At 28.4% G+C, this 10,049-nt stretch overlaps 4 protein-coding genes across 7 annotated transcripts in view; 3 read left to right on the top strand and 1 right to left on the bottom strand.

Moving 5' to 3' along the window:
• LOC102672093 (DE-cadherin) overlaps positions 1 to 1,169 on the top strand; it is a 36,809-nt gene extending 35,640 nt beyond the window's left edge. For both annotated transcript variants that reach the window (XM_031511390.1, XM_031511394.1), the window contains one exon: positions 66 to 1,169. In XM_031511390.1, the coding sequence (XP_031367250.1) occupies positions 66 to 233 (168 nt within the window). In that variant the 3' untranslated portion in view covers positions 234 to 1,169. The remainder of the gene's footprint in view (positions 1 to 65) is intronic.
• Positions 1,170 to 2,898: 1,729 nt separating this feature from the next.
• On the top strand, positions 2,899 to 3,788 carry LOC102671969 (hypertrehalosaemic prohormone-like). The gene is given in 4 exon segments (XM_006608139.2): positions 2,899 to 2,983; positions 2,985 to 3,064; positions 3,172 to 3,388; positions 3,483 to 3,788. Coding segments are annotated over 4 exon segments (402 nt in total). The 5' UTR covers positions 2,899 to 2,923; the 3' UTR covers positions 3,528 to 3,788.
• A 630-nt stretch (positions 3,789 to 4,418) lies between these two features.
• LOC102671512 (stAR-related lipid transfer protein 7, mitochondrial-like) lies at positions 4,419 to 7,331 on the top strand. 3 transcript variants are annotated; one of them, XM_031511174.1, is made up of 7 exons: positions 4,419 to 5,145; positions 5,247 to 5,401; positions 5,478 to 5,761; positions 5,845 to 5,972; positions 6,239 to 6,378; positions 6,459 to 6,767; positions 6,864 to 7,331. In XM_031511174.1, exons 1-7 carry the CDS (start codon positions 4,751 to 4,753, stop codon positions 6,872 to 6,874), a joined length of 1,422 nt encoding a protein of 473 aa, XP_031367034.1. In that variant the 5' UTR covers positions 4,419 to 4,750; the 3' UTR covers positions 6,875 to 7,331. The 3 variants fall into 3 exon arrangements, with proteins under 3 accessions (XP_031367034.1, XP_006608200.1, XP_006608199.1); XM_006608137.2 differs by having other exon boundaries at positions 5,493 to 5,761; positions 6,459 to 7,331; XM_006608136.2 differs by having other exon boundaries at positions 6,459 to 7,331.
• LOC102671732 (DNA-directed primase/polymerase protein-like) lies at positions 7,027 to 9,301 on the bottom strand. Its single transcript, XM_006608138.2, has 3 exons — positions 8,900 to 9,301; positions 8,040 to 8,830; positions 7,027 to 7,961 (listed from the first exon to the last, which is right to left on the bottom strand). The coding sequence occupies exons 1-3, from the start codon at positions 9,224 to 9,226 to the stop codon at positions 7,754 to 7,756; spliced, it is 1,326 nt and encodes a 441-aa protein (XP_006608201.1). The 5' UTR covers positions 9,227 to 9,301; the 3' UTR covers positions 7,027 to 7,753.
• Positions 9,302 to 10,049: the final 748 nt, after the last annotated feature.

The following is a 10,049-nucleotide window of genomic DNA, read 5'->3' as shown; positions in this document are numbered from 1 at the left end:
ATATATATATATATATATTATACATTAATACATATTATACATTATACTATGATCATCGATAATCATTCTTTTCAATGTTTCTTCTTGCAGGCACTGACGACGGAGATCTCAAGTTTAATTATTTATCGAATTTTGGACCGAGATTCCGAAAATTAGCCGACATGTATGGAGAGGAACCTAGCGATGAGGAAAGTGACGGTGTCGGAGAACGAGAAAGCGAGAGTTGGTGTTGAAACTTACATCGAACTTTAACTCGAACCGTTCATATCAATTGATTCAGCTAGTTTCAGCTCTTTGACGAAGCTGTATCACTTCGTCATTTCGTGTACTTAATTCGGATTCGAGAATGTTGATATTCTCTGCTCCCGATACAAGGACACAGTGCTGATTCGTGACAATGATGGCCACATATTATTTAGACATAATCGAACCATCGTATCTTCTTCCTTTATTTTGTTTTTTTTTATTTGTTAAATTTTTTTTCTATTTTTCTCTTTTATTGGAGCAGATCGCTCTCTCGACTTACAACATGTAGAAAACAAAATTTGCTTGGTGTTTTTGAAGACTTATTGTACGATAACTTGCAACACTGTGAGAGATAATGAATATGATTTTAGATACACACCGAGTTGTAACGAGAGCTTAAAAAAATAGGGAAACAAAGATGATAATATTCTTTCTTGTTGACGCGAAAAGAAAGAAAGAAAAAATAATGGCAATGAAAATCAATGCATCAGTGAGGATGACTATCGCGAATATTTATTCGCGTTGCATCACGACGATGGACACGCGCAATTTGTTCATTGCAACTGTTATTCCGTGCGTGCATTCCACTAGTAACGAACGAAACAATTTTCAGTGTAAAACAATCGCGAAGATCTCTTTTTTCAGAGAACGAAAATGCATAAGAACTCGTAATTTCTTTAAGCAATCATTCAAGTTACGAGGTCTGGACTTATTTTTTTATACATATGTAATAGGAACGAATAAATATATATATATATATGTATGTATGTATGTGTGTGCGCGCGTATATGTATGTGTGTATGTATGTATGTATGAATGCATATCTGCCTATGTTCATGAGAATATTGTGAACAGAAGTACGTAAAGTATCGACGAAAAATGAAGCGAATGAAATGTAACGATACTTGAAAGAAAAAACGAAGGACGAGAAAAAGACGAAACAAAGATAGCGAGAGTAATGTTGCTCTGCTATATGTATATTTAACTTATAGACTATTTTATTAACCGGTTAATTAACGTGCGCGCGAATGCGATGAGAAATCGTGTATGCGAAATTTTATATGCGAATACACGTATAAATAAATATCGGATATATGCTGTGCGCGTGTATGTAAGCCAACTTAATTGGTATAGAATGACGTGTGCGTGCGATACATGTTCTAAAACATGAATGTTCGAAACATAAAATCGACAAAATCAGCGAGAAGAGAGCCGAGTGCCATATCGTGCATCCAATGACCAAGGTCTATCCACCGAATAATCGTACTCGAATATATGGTCGCAATGTTATCGGCGGCAAACGATTCACAAAGCAAAATTGTTTGTCATTCTCTTCTTTTCGATTGTTGACAAATGCGTATTTGATTGTCACATCTCTCGTCATTTATTTCGTTTCATTCGCGAAAGCAACTTTTCATGCGTGCGCGCGCTTACGAATATTTCTATGTATATATATATATAAAAATATATATATATATGTGTGTATATATATATATATATATATATCCGTGTACCTATGTAGGCGTTCGCGCACGTACGTACACGTATATATGTGATAATAATTTGTAAGCTTTTTTTACGATAAATCAACCGCGATATGTATATGTATAATAATAATGATAGTAACAACAACAATAATTAAAAAAGATACATAAATCGTATCGATAGTGGAATTGGAATAGGTATGCATGTGTCTTGGATTTGCGCTTCCCGAGTCGGCTCAGTGCAACCTTGAAAAATTTTACGTGTAATTTATACGATAAGATAGAATGCAGCTTATATGAAAGCGTGTGATCTCAAGGATCCGTAAGGATAAGTTCTTACGTATCATATCATGAATGGATGCTATTTAGAGGATTTTTTGCCATCGAACAATTATAATTATAATTCGGAAACATTTTGTCGGAATATTAAAATATGCATCAATGAACGTGGACTGTGTTAAACAGGAAAGACGGGCGCGGTTTTTTTTAACGATACACTCCATCTCAGTACAAAGAACGCCTCCGTCGACGAGCGGTAAATAAGAAATGCGATTTATCGACGCAGTGTTATCGAATTAAATGGCGAAATTTAGTTCGGTTTCATATGAAACTTATTTATCGTATATCGGCGATACTAAGAGCGGATTTATTCGCTTATACATTAATATTACGTTATTATACTCAAACACTGCCCTTATGTACAACTAAAGAAAAAACAAAGAGGGAAAAGAAAAGTAAAAATACGATTTTGTTCCGCAACCGACACGAAGATCATGAATAGATGTTTTAGCCAGAGGTAAACGCATATACAGGCTTATTATAAATTATAAGTAAGATTCGTGAGACCAAAACGGTTATTCGCGCGACCTATTTGACATGTGATAGTTGATCGCAAGATATACACGCAGCACATCTTCTTTACTCGCGAAATCCATCTATCGTCGTCGGAGATACATGTAACTTCGTGTTCTTCTTTCTTTTGTAGCAATAATAAAAGACGATGACATTGAAAGAAAATTATAAATCGGAAATTTCCCAAATCATTGAACACCAGTTAATTAATGAAATTCGTATCAGGCTTCATAGTGACGTTTACTGAACGAGAAAGAAACCTTTGAATCGTTTGATTGCGACATGCTACCTTTGAAAATCTATCCTTCGACATCGAGCGAAGAAAACTTCTTGAGAAGGGGATGCCGATAACCTATAAAATGAGCTTCGGTCTCGTTGTCCTGTCACATGTGTTCACGTTGCACGCACATCGAGTATCAAATACGAAGACAACTTTTACGAATCGCGTTGCTTGTTTTATTCGCGATTCTAATTGACGACATGTAAGTGATTGTTATATATACAATGTGATTGATGCTTTATTGATTCTTATATATCTCGATCTTTAATTTATCTATACTATATGTTTCGTTTTTGCTAAATTTCATAGGCATCGTAAGCTTCGACTGGGTTTTTTCGTTTTCTCGATTATATTGCTACTATGTTTGATTTTGAATACTGGAGTTGAAGCTCAATTGAATTTTTCGACTGGTTGGGGAAAAAGAAGTCAAAGGATCGGAGTTGTCGAATGGGGTGTTAGAACCGAGTGTGCTACACAAGCTAAACCTTCAGTGGAACAATTGCTAAGTGTTTACCATTTGATACAGGTATGTCTCTCAATTTGTTTCTTCTCACTCTCAATAGATTGAGTGAGAAAAAAAAACAATTATTGACCAAAAGTGGTTTGTATTTAATTTACAGATAGAAGCGCGAAAAATGTTGGATTGTCGGAAATTGAATGAGTGAATTTGAAAATTATTCGATTAATATTAGAGGAAACATCGTAGATTAAACATTGGATTGTTTGAGAAAATCGTTCGAATTGTACGATTTTAACAATCATTGGCTGATTTGTTTGAAAGCATCGGATAACTTATTGGCTTCACATATCCGGTTCTAGCAAACGAAGAATTGCTTGAAATGTTTTCAATCGCACGAATGTGCCTTATAAAATTATCGATACGAATGATAATATAATAATAATAAAAGAGAAATATAATTTCTTTTTATGTCTTCTATATTATCTTCCTTTAATCATTTATTTATTAAATTCGATTTTTTATATTATATTAAATCGGTCAACATTAAATAATCAATCAAATACTATCAATCGATATGCTTTTATAGCATTTTTATCATACTTGTTAGATTTGCACCATAAACAATTTATTTATTTGTAAAAAAAATGATAACGAAATGATTATTTTTTTTTATATTAGAATCGATAGTTATCAAACTATCGAGAATATGAATTACTATTTTTTTAATTATTGTTGTGTTCTAAGTGCATTTAATTAATAAAAGTTGATTACAAAGTGACACAGATAAGTAAAAATCGATTTGTTCAGAGAAATTTATCATTATATATCAATGAATATTATTAAGATTTTATAATTTATTTTTTTATCTTAAATTCAAAAAATTATTTATAAAATTTAAATTTTATCTGTAATTTAATAATTTATTAATTTATTTGTAATTTTTTATCTATTACAAATGTTTTTAAAATTAATTACATATATGAATTATAATAATAACTTGATCAAATGAGATTTAATATATCGAACACTTTTTAAATCGATTAATTGTAATCGATTTTTTATACATTCGATATATTCAAGTGTTAGATATCGATATATTCATGAATCTAAGTACATCAGTATTATATGATTCTGAGTAGCAACACATAATATTATCATGTTTTACAACTTTCACAAGTAATTTCTAATTCTTTTTTAAATAAAAATACGATGAATACGTTATCGTAACATTTATCGAAATCAATATAAAGAATAATGTCTCTTGATTAATTTTGTAACAATTATAACTTTAAGCAGCTTGAAATAACCTATAAAACATTTCCCCGAGATAATTCAAGTTTACAGAAAAAAAGAAACAATAACCAGCGTCTTTTTATTTTACTTGAAAAAACTTCTTCAAGGATTATCAAATAAAAGCAAAAACTAACGATGTATGTGATGCAATATTCCGGCTTGTTATCAAAGCAGTTAAGTACGAATTATATTCGAAACGGAACCAGGTTAGCTTCTTTCGGACAATACAAAAATTATGGAAGATTTCTTCAGTATCGCGATAGAGTAGCATTTTGGTTGAAAGAACAACGTGTTCAAGTAACCAAAGCTTGTGCAAGACAATTTGAATTTATTGCTGCACAACGTATTAGGAGGAGTTTGCAAATATTTCATTTATATACACGAATATGGGATGAAGTAGCGCTTAAAGAATTTATAAAAAGTTGGAAACGTCGTACATTAAAAAATGCTAAACATTTTCTAACGAGTAGTATTGGTGTAACGATGTATAATTGGGATCGTGAAAGAATAACTGAAGAAGAAGTAAATAGGTAAAGTTATTTTTATATTTCTTTTTAAAGATTAAAATTTACCATAATATTTTTATTACATTGATTATTTTGTTCATTTATATTTTACGCCTTCTTATTAGTTGTACACAGGAAATTGAAGGAATTTATAAGTTAAAAGATACTACGGTTATTTGTCAAAAATGTAACCAAAGAATTCTCATAGATAATCCACAACCAGGAATAAACTATTGTACATGTTATGGTGAAAAATTTAGTGCCACTTCCAATGTAGATCGTACGTAAATATTTTCTTTTTTGATTGGTTCTTATTGTTTTTGTAATGAACATATTTATATATAACTAACATATAGCTGTTTTGATTTCAGCGGATGGTTGGAGACCATATATAGAACGACAAGATATGCTTATTTGGAGAAGAGAAGAACCAAATTTTGGAGGATTATTTTCATATAAAGTTTATGGTACATTTTCGGATGTTACGGCCGAAGATTTTCTGCATACTCAGATAGATCTTGAATATCGAAAAAAATGGGATGTAACTGCTCGAGAATTACAAGTTATAGATACTGATCCATCATTACAAAAATCTGATAACAATGGTATTGATATTATATATTGGGAAACAATATGGCCGGTATGTTATAATCCATATAACGTAACGATTATTTATACCAATTTAATTTTATTATTTATTATATATATTTATTGCAATTTTAGAGATTATTTATGAACAGAGACTATGTATATCAACGACGATGGGTTATTGATAAAGAAAAACAGTTAATCATAATTATAAGTAAAGTAACGGAACATCCAAATGTGCCTAATAAACCTGGAATATACAGGTATCCTAAGTCCTTTTGAGAATTTTTTCTCATTCTTATACAACATGAAATTTATTCATTTCATATATATAAATAAGTAAATATATATATTTATTATGTGTGTGTGTGTATGTGTGTACATGCATTTTTGCATTATATATATTGAATTAGTCAATTAGCATTTTTTTAATTTATATTGCATTATGTAAAAATACTTGAATTGTAAACTAAATGAAAAAGTAAGAAGAGAACTTTAAAAGAACTTTCTGTTAACATTATTCAAATAGAGTCACAACATATTGGTCATATATGGTGATAAGACCTTATACAGAAATTCATCAACCAGGTATTGAATTTGGCTTAACTTATTTTGATGATCCTGGTGTAAATGTTCCATCTACGATTACTTCATGGGTCACAATGACAGGTATATCTTTTATATTTTTAAAAAAATTATATAAAAAAGATTTTTTTTAATATGTATAACTTTATATTTATATATTTTAGGATTGCCAGATTTTCTACTTCGTATGAGACATGCATCGAAAAATTATCAAAATTATAAGCTTTCAAAAGATGGAAATATTTCTACTGCTAATCGTATTTTTGCAAATGATGATATTGTTTCTGAGCATAGTGTGGATGATGAACAAAGTGATAAAGAAAGTGAAGTACTGGATGCTAGAGATACACAGGAAACTGATCTTATTGAGGAAATCGAAACTTTAACATTTGCAGAAATGGAACAAAGTGATACATGTGACGTGAGTGACATGAGTGATGAAGATATAGATATAGAAGACTCAACCGACGAAGGCAGGGGTTTATTACGTTATTTTTTTCTTACAAAACTATTTGTTTGACCAATAATTGCAATATATTTGAAATAATGATATTGGTTTTGACCAATAGAAAGTCTTTAACATGATGTTGTACGAGCAGAGTGGTAATGTAATCCGTGATCACGATACAAAGATACAGGTAGAAATGGATATATTGGATCACCGGCGTTACATCAGCGATGATATCATACATGAAATATACAATTTCGATGAAATCAGCATGAAGAATTTTTAAAAATAATATTTTATTTTTATGATATTCTGTAGGATAACAAATGAGACTGATTATATTTGTAATTAGTTTCTTTTACACTATTTATTGTATCATAAAAAAGGGACACATGTGAAAAAACGTTCAATTATAAAAAATTGTCAGGTAAACAGATGGAATTTATACAAACTCTTTTTGCTACATGTCCATAACACAACCAAAATGCCATGTTGTATCTATGTACATTCAGGGTAGTGCAAATATAAATAATTGCATAGAATATGAAAAATTAATTTTCTACACGCACATATATTCAAATTTCTTATATACAATTACAATATATATATATGTCTGTGTACATGAATTGATCTATTTTGACTATTTATAAAAATTGTAAATAATCTGTGTAATGTAATATATATCTTAATATAATACATATAATAATCTATATAATGATTATAAAATATTTGCAATATTAGACATGATATTGCATAATTATTTTGCATTTATACTGTACTATATATATTTTACATTTGCAAAAACAAGTTTGAAAGCATGTAAATGTTTTATATTCTAACATTACAATATTTGTATCAATTTCATAAAAAAATATCATAGAAAGAAAGATGTATATTATATACCTGATTGTACAATAACTTTGTTCCTATTTATGTGTTGTTTCCATTTAATGATATTGTCTTTCAGATGTCTCTACCTCAATAAAAACTTTTGATATCAAAAAGAGTATGCTATGCTATATTCTCTATAGCAGAAGTCAAAAATGTATCGCCTTCTTCATCAATTTGAAAACAAATTTCTTCTGGTAATTGTTTTGGTTTAGATTTAAAACCAAAACAATCTTGATCATGACATTTTTGATAAATTGTTTTATTTTTTAAGTTTACAACCCAAAATATATTATTACTTTTATGCCATCTGTCAATATTTTCACAATACCTATTAACAAGAAAAAATAATGCTAATTCTATTACTAGTTTTATAATTTTATTATTATATATAAAAAATTATATATACCTATATCCCAAAATTTCATATATCAATATTTTTACATCTTCAAAATATTTACATAGACGTATTTTTCCAGGATATATCATACTGTGAATATATTTATCCAACATTGGATATTTTGAGCAGACATTATTTTTTTCTTCATAATTATATTGATGTACTTCTTCTTTGAAACATTTTGTATTTACAGTACCATTTTGTAAATATTCTAATAATATTAAATCTTTTTTCATAACAAAATAAGATATTAAAGAATCTAAAAATATGTTTAATTCTTTGTCATTGGTTGTATTGAATGGAATATATTGACAATCATTGGCCATTGTTAGATTTGATTGTTTTCCCCATTTGGTAGATTTATATATCCTAAAATGTCTATTTTTAGTGTAAACTGAGGTATCAATAAATAATTTTTTGCCTTTTTTCGTTTTAACAATCAATCGTTCAACTAGCGATCTATCGAAACAACTTAAAATATTATGTTCTTTTTCCTTAAACGTAATATAATGCAATATATCATTACATACTGATTTTACTAATTTACCGACATGGTAATTATCTTTAAAAGCTATATTTTTAACATTAAATATAATGTGTCTGCTGAATTTTTCGTTAGTACTTGAATCTAAATTAATTACATTATATCTATTGCAAGGTACACGCCAATGTTCAAGTAGATATGCACAAAAAATATCGATTAACATATTTGTCATAAAAGGACCATTTTTTTCCGAATTTATTTCGATCGAATATTCTAAGTCCAAATATAATCGGCAAGGATAATTTTCAGGAATTACCTGGATTAAATTTATTGCATTATTTCTACGTATAGTTTCTCTAAATACACAATGAAACATATACATTACCTCATAAGAGCATCGCCTTTCTTCTGATCGATGCTTGTAATACCACCAATATATTTCAGGATGAGCTACTACGAATTTACGACAACCATTGTCTTTCTGATAAACAAAAGTACAAAGCATATCATAATCATTACTTTCTTTCGAAGCCGTATTAAGTGCATCCACTTGTTTTTTAAATTCCATCCAAAACATAGATGGTTTTAAAATGCTCAATGGCATTTTTGAAGATTTTTTCAGTAATTCATTATTGGATTTTCGTTTTTCAATATCCTGTAATTTTGTAATCGTTTCGATGTTGTAAAATTTATTCGTATTGATAACGCTCATATTTAATTTCTTCTTGAAAACTTAAATAAACAAAATTTAACCTAAGTATCGAATAATACATTGTTTTGCCATAAAATATTCATGAACTAGGCAATTTAAGTGAGAGGAAACCACATATAATTTTTCGGAACGTGTCTATTTGTCCGTTACTGACAAAGACAAATAAATTATTATATATTTTTAAGAAAGATTTCAAAACTTTTTTAGAGATTATTAAATTCTATGATTATCAGATATTAATAAAATTAATAAAAAATTAATTTTATACAAATTTGTATTTTTTTTATATCCTTTTTCAAAATAATACAATTACAATACGACTTAAATTCATGAAAATTGTACTTAAAATATTTGAAATATATATTGAGATATTTATTATTTTAACTGTAAGAATAAGAATATGAGTATTACTTAGAATTTAAATCCATAGCATTCAAAATATCAAGAAATAAATGTTTTCTGAACAATTCGTATATCAATTCATCGATCAGAATCGAATTGATTGGAATCGAAAAGTTTTCTGTTTTTAATAAATACATCGTTTGTATGAATTCATTATTATTTATAATAATAAGTTTATAAAATTTATAAAAAAAGATATAAAATGACTTTTTTGTTAAGGATTTTTTTAAATAGAAATTTAAATTTTTATTTTTATCTTTTTATTTGCAGCATCTTCAAAGATTAATTAAATATTTAAAAATTAAAAGATTTGGATTAGTTTTCAATATATATTATATATACGTCATGCACAATGTGGGGTTAACATGCTATCAGAATAATGAATTACTATAAGATTCGACGATATGATATAAAATAAAAA

The sequence above is a fragment of the Apis dorsata genome, unplaced genomic scaffold, assembly GCF_000469605.1.
Source record: "Apis dorsata unplaced genomic scaffold, Apis dorsata 1.3 scaffold_29, whole genome shotgun sequence".
Lineage (NCBI taxonomy): Eukaryota > Metazoa > Arthropoda > Insecta > Hymenoptera > Apidae > Apis > Apis dorsata.
Note: the sequence above shows the minus strand (reverse complement) of the source record. Positions and strands in the feature narration are given on the sequence as shown.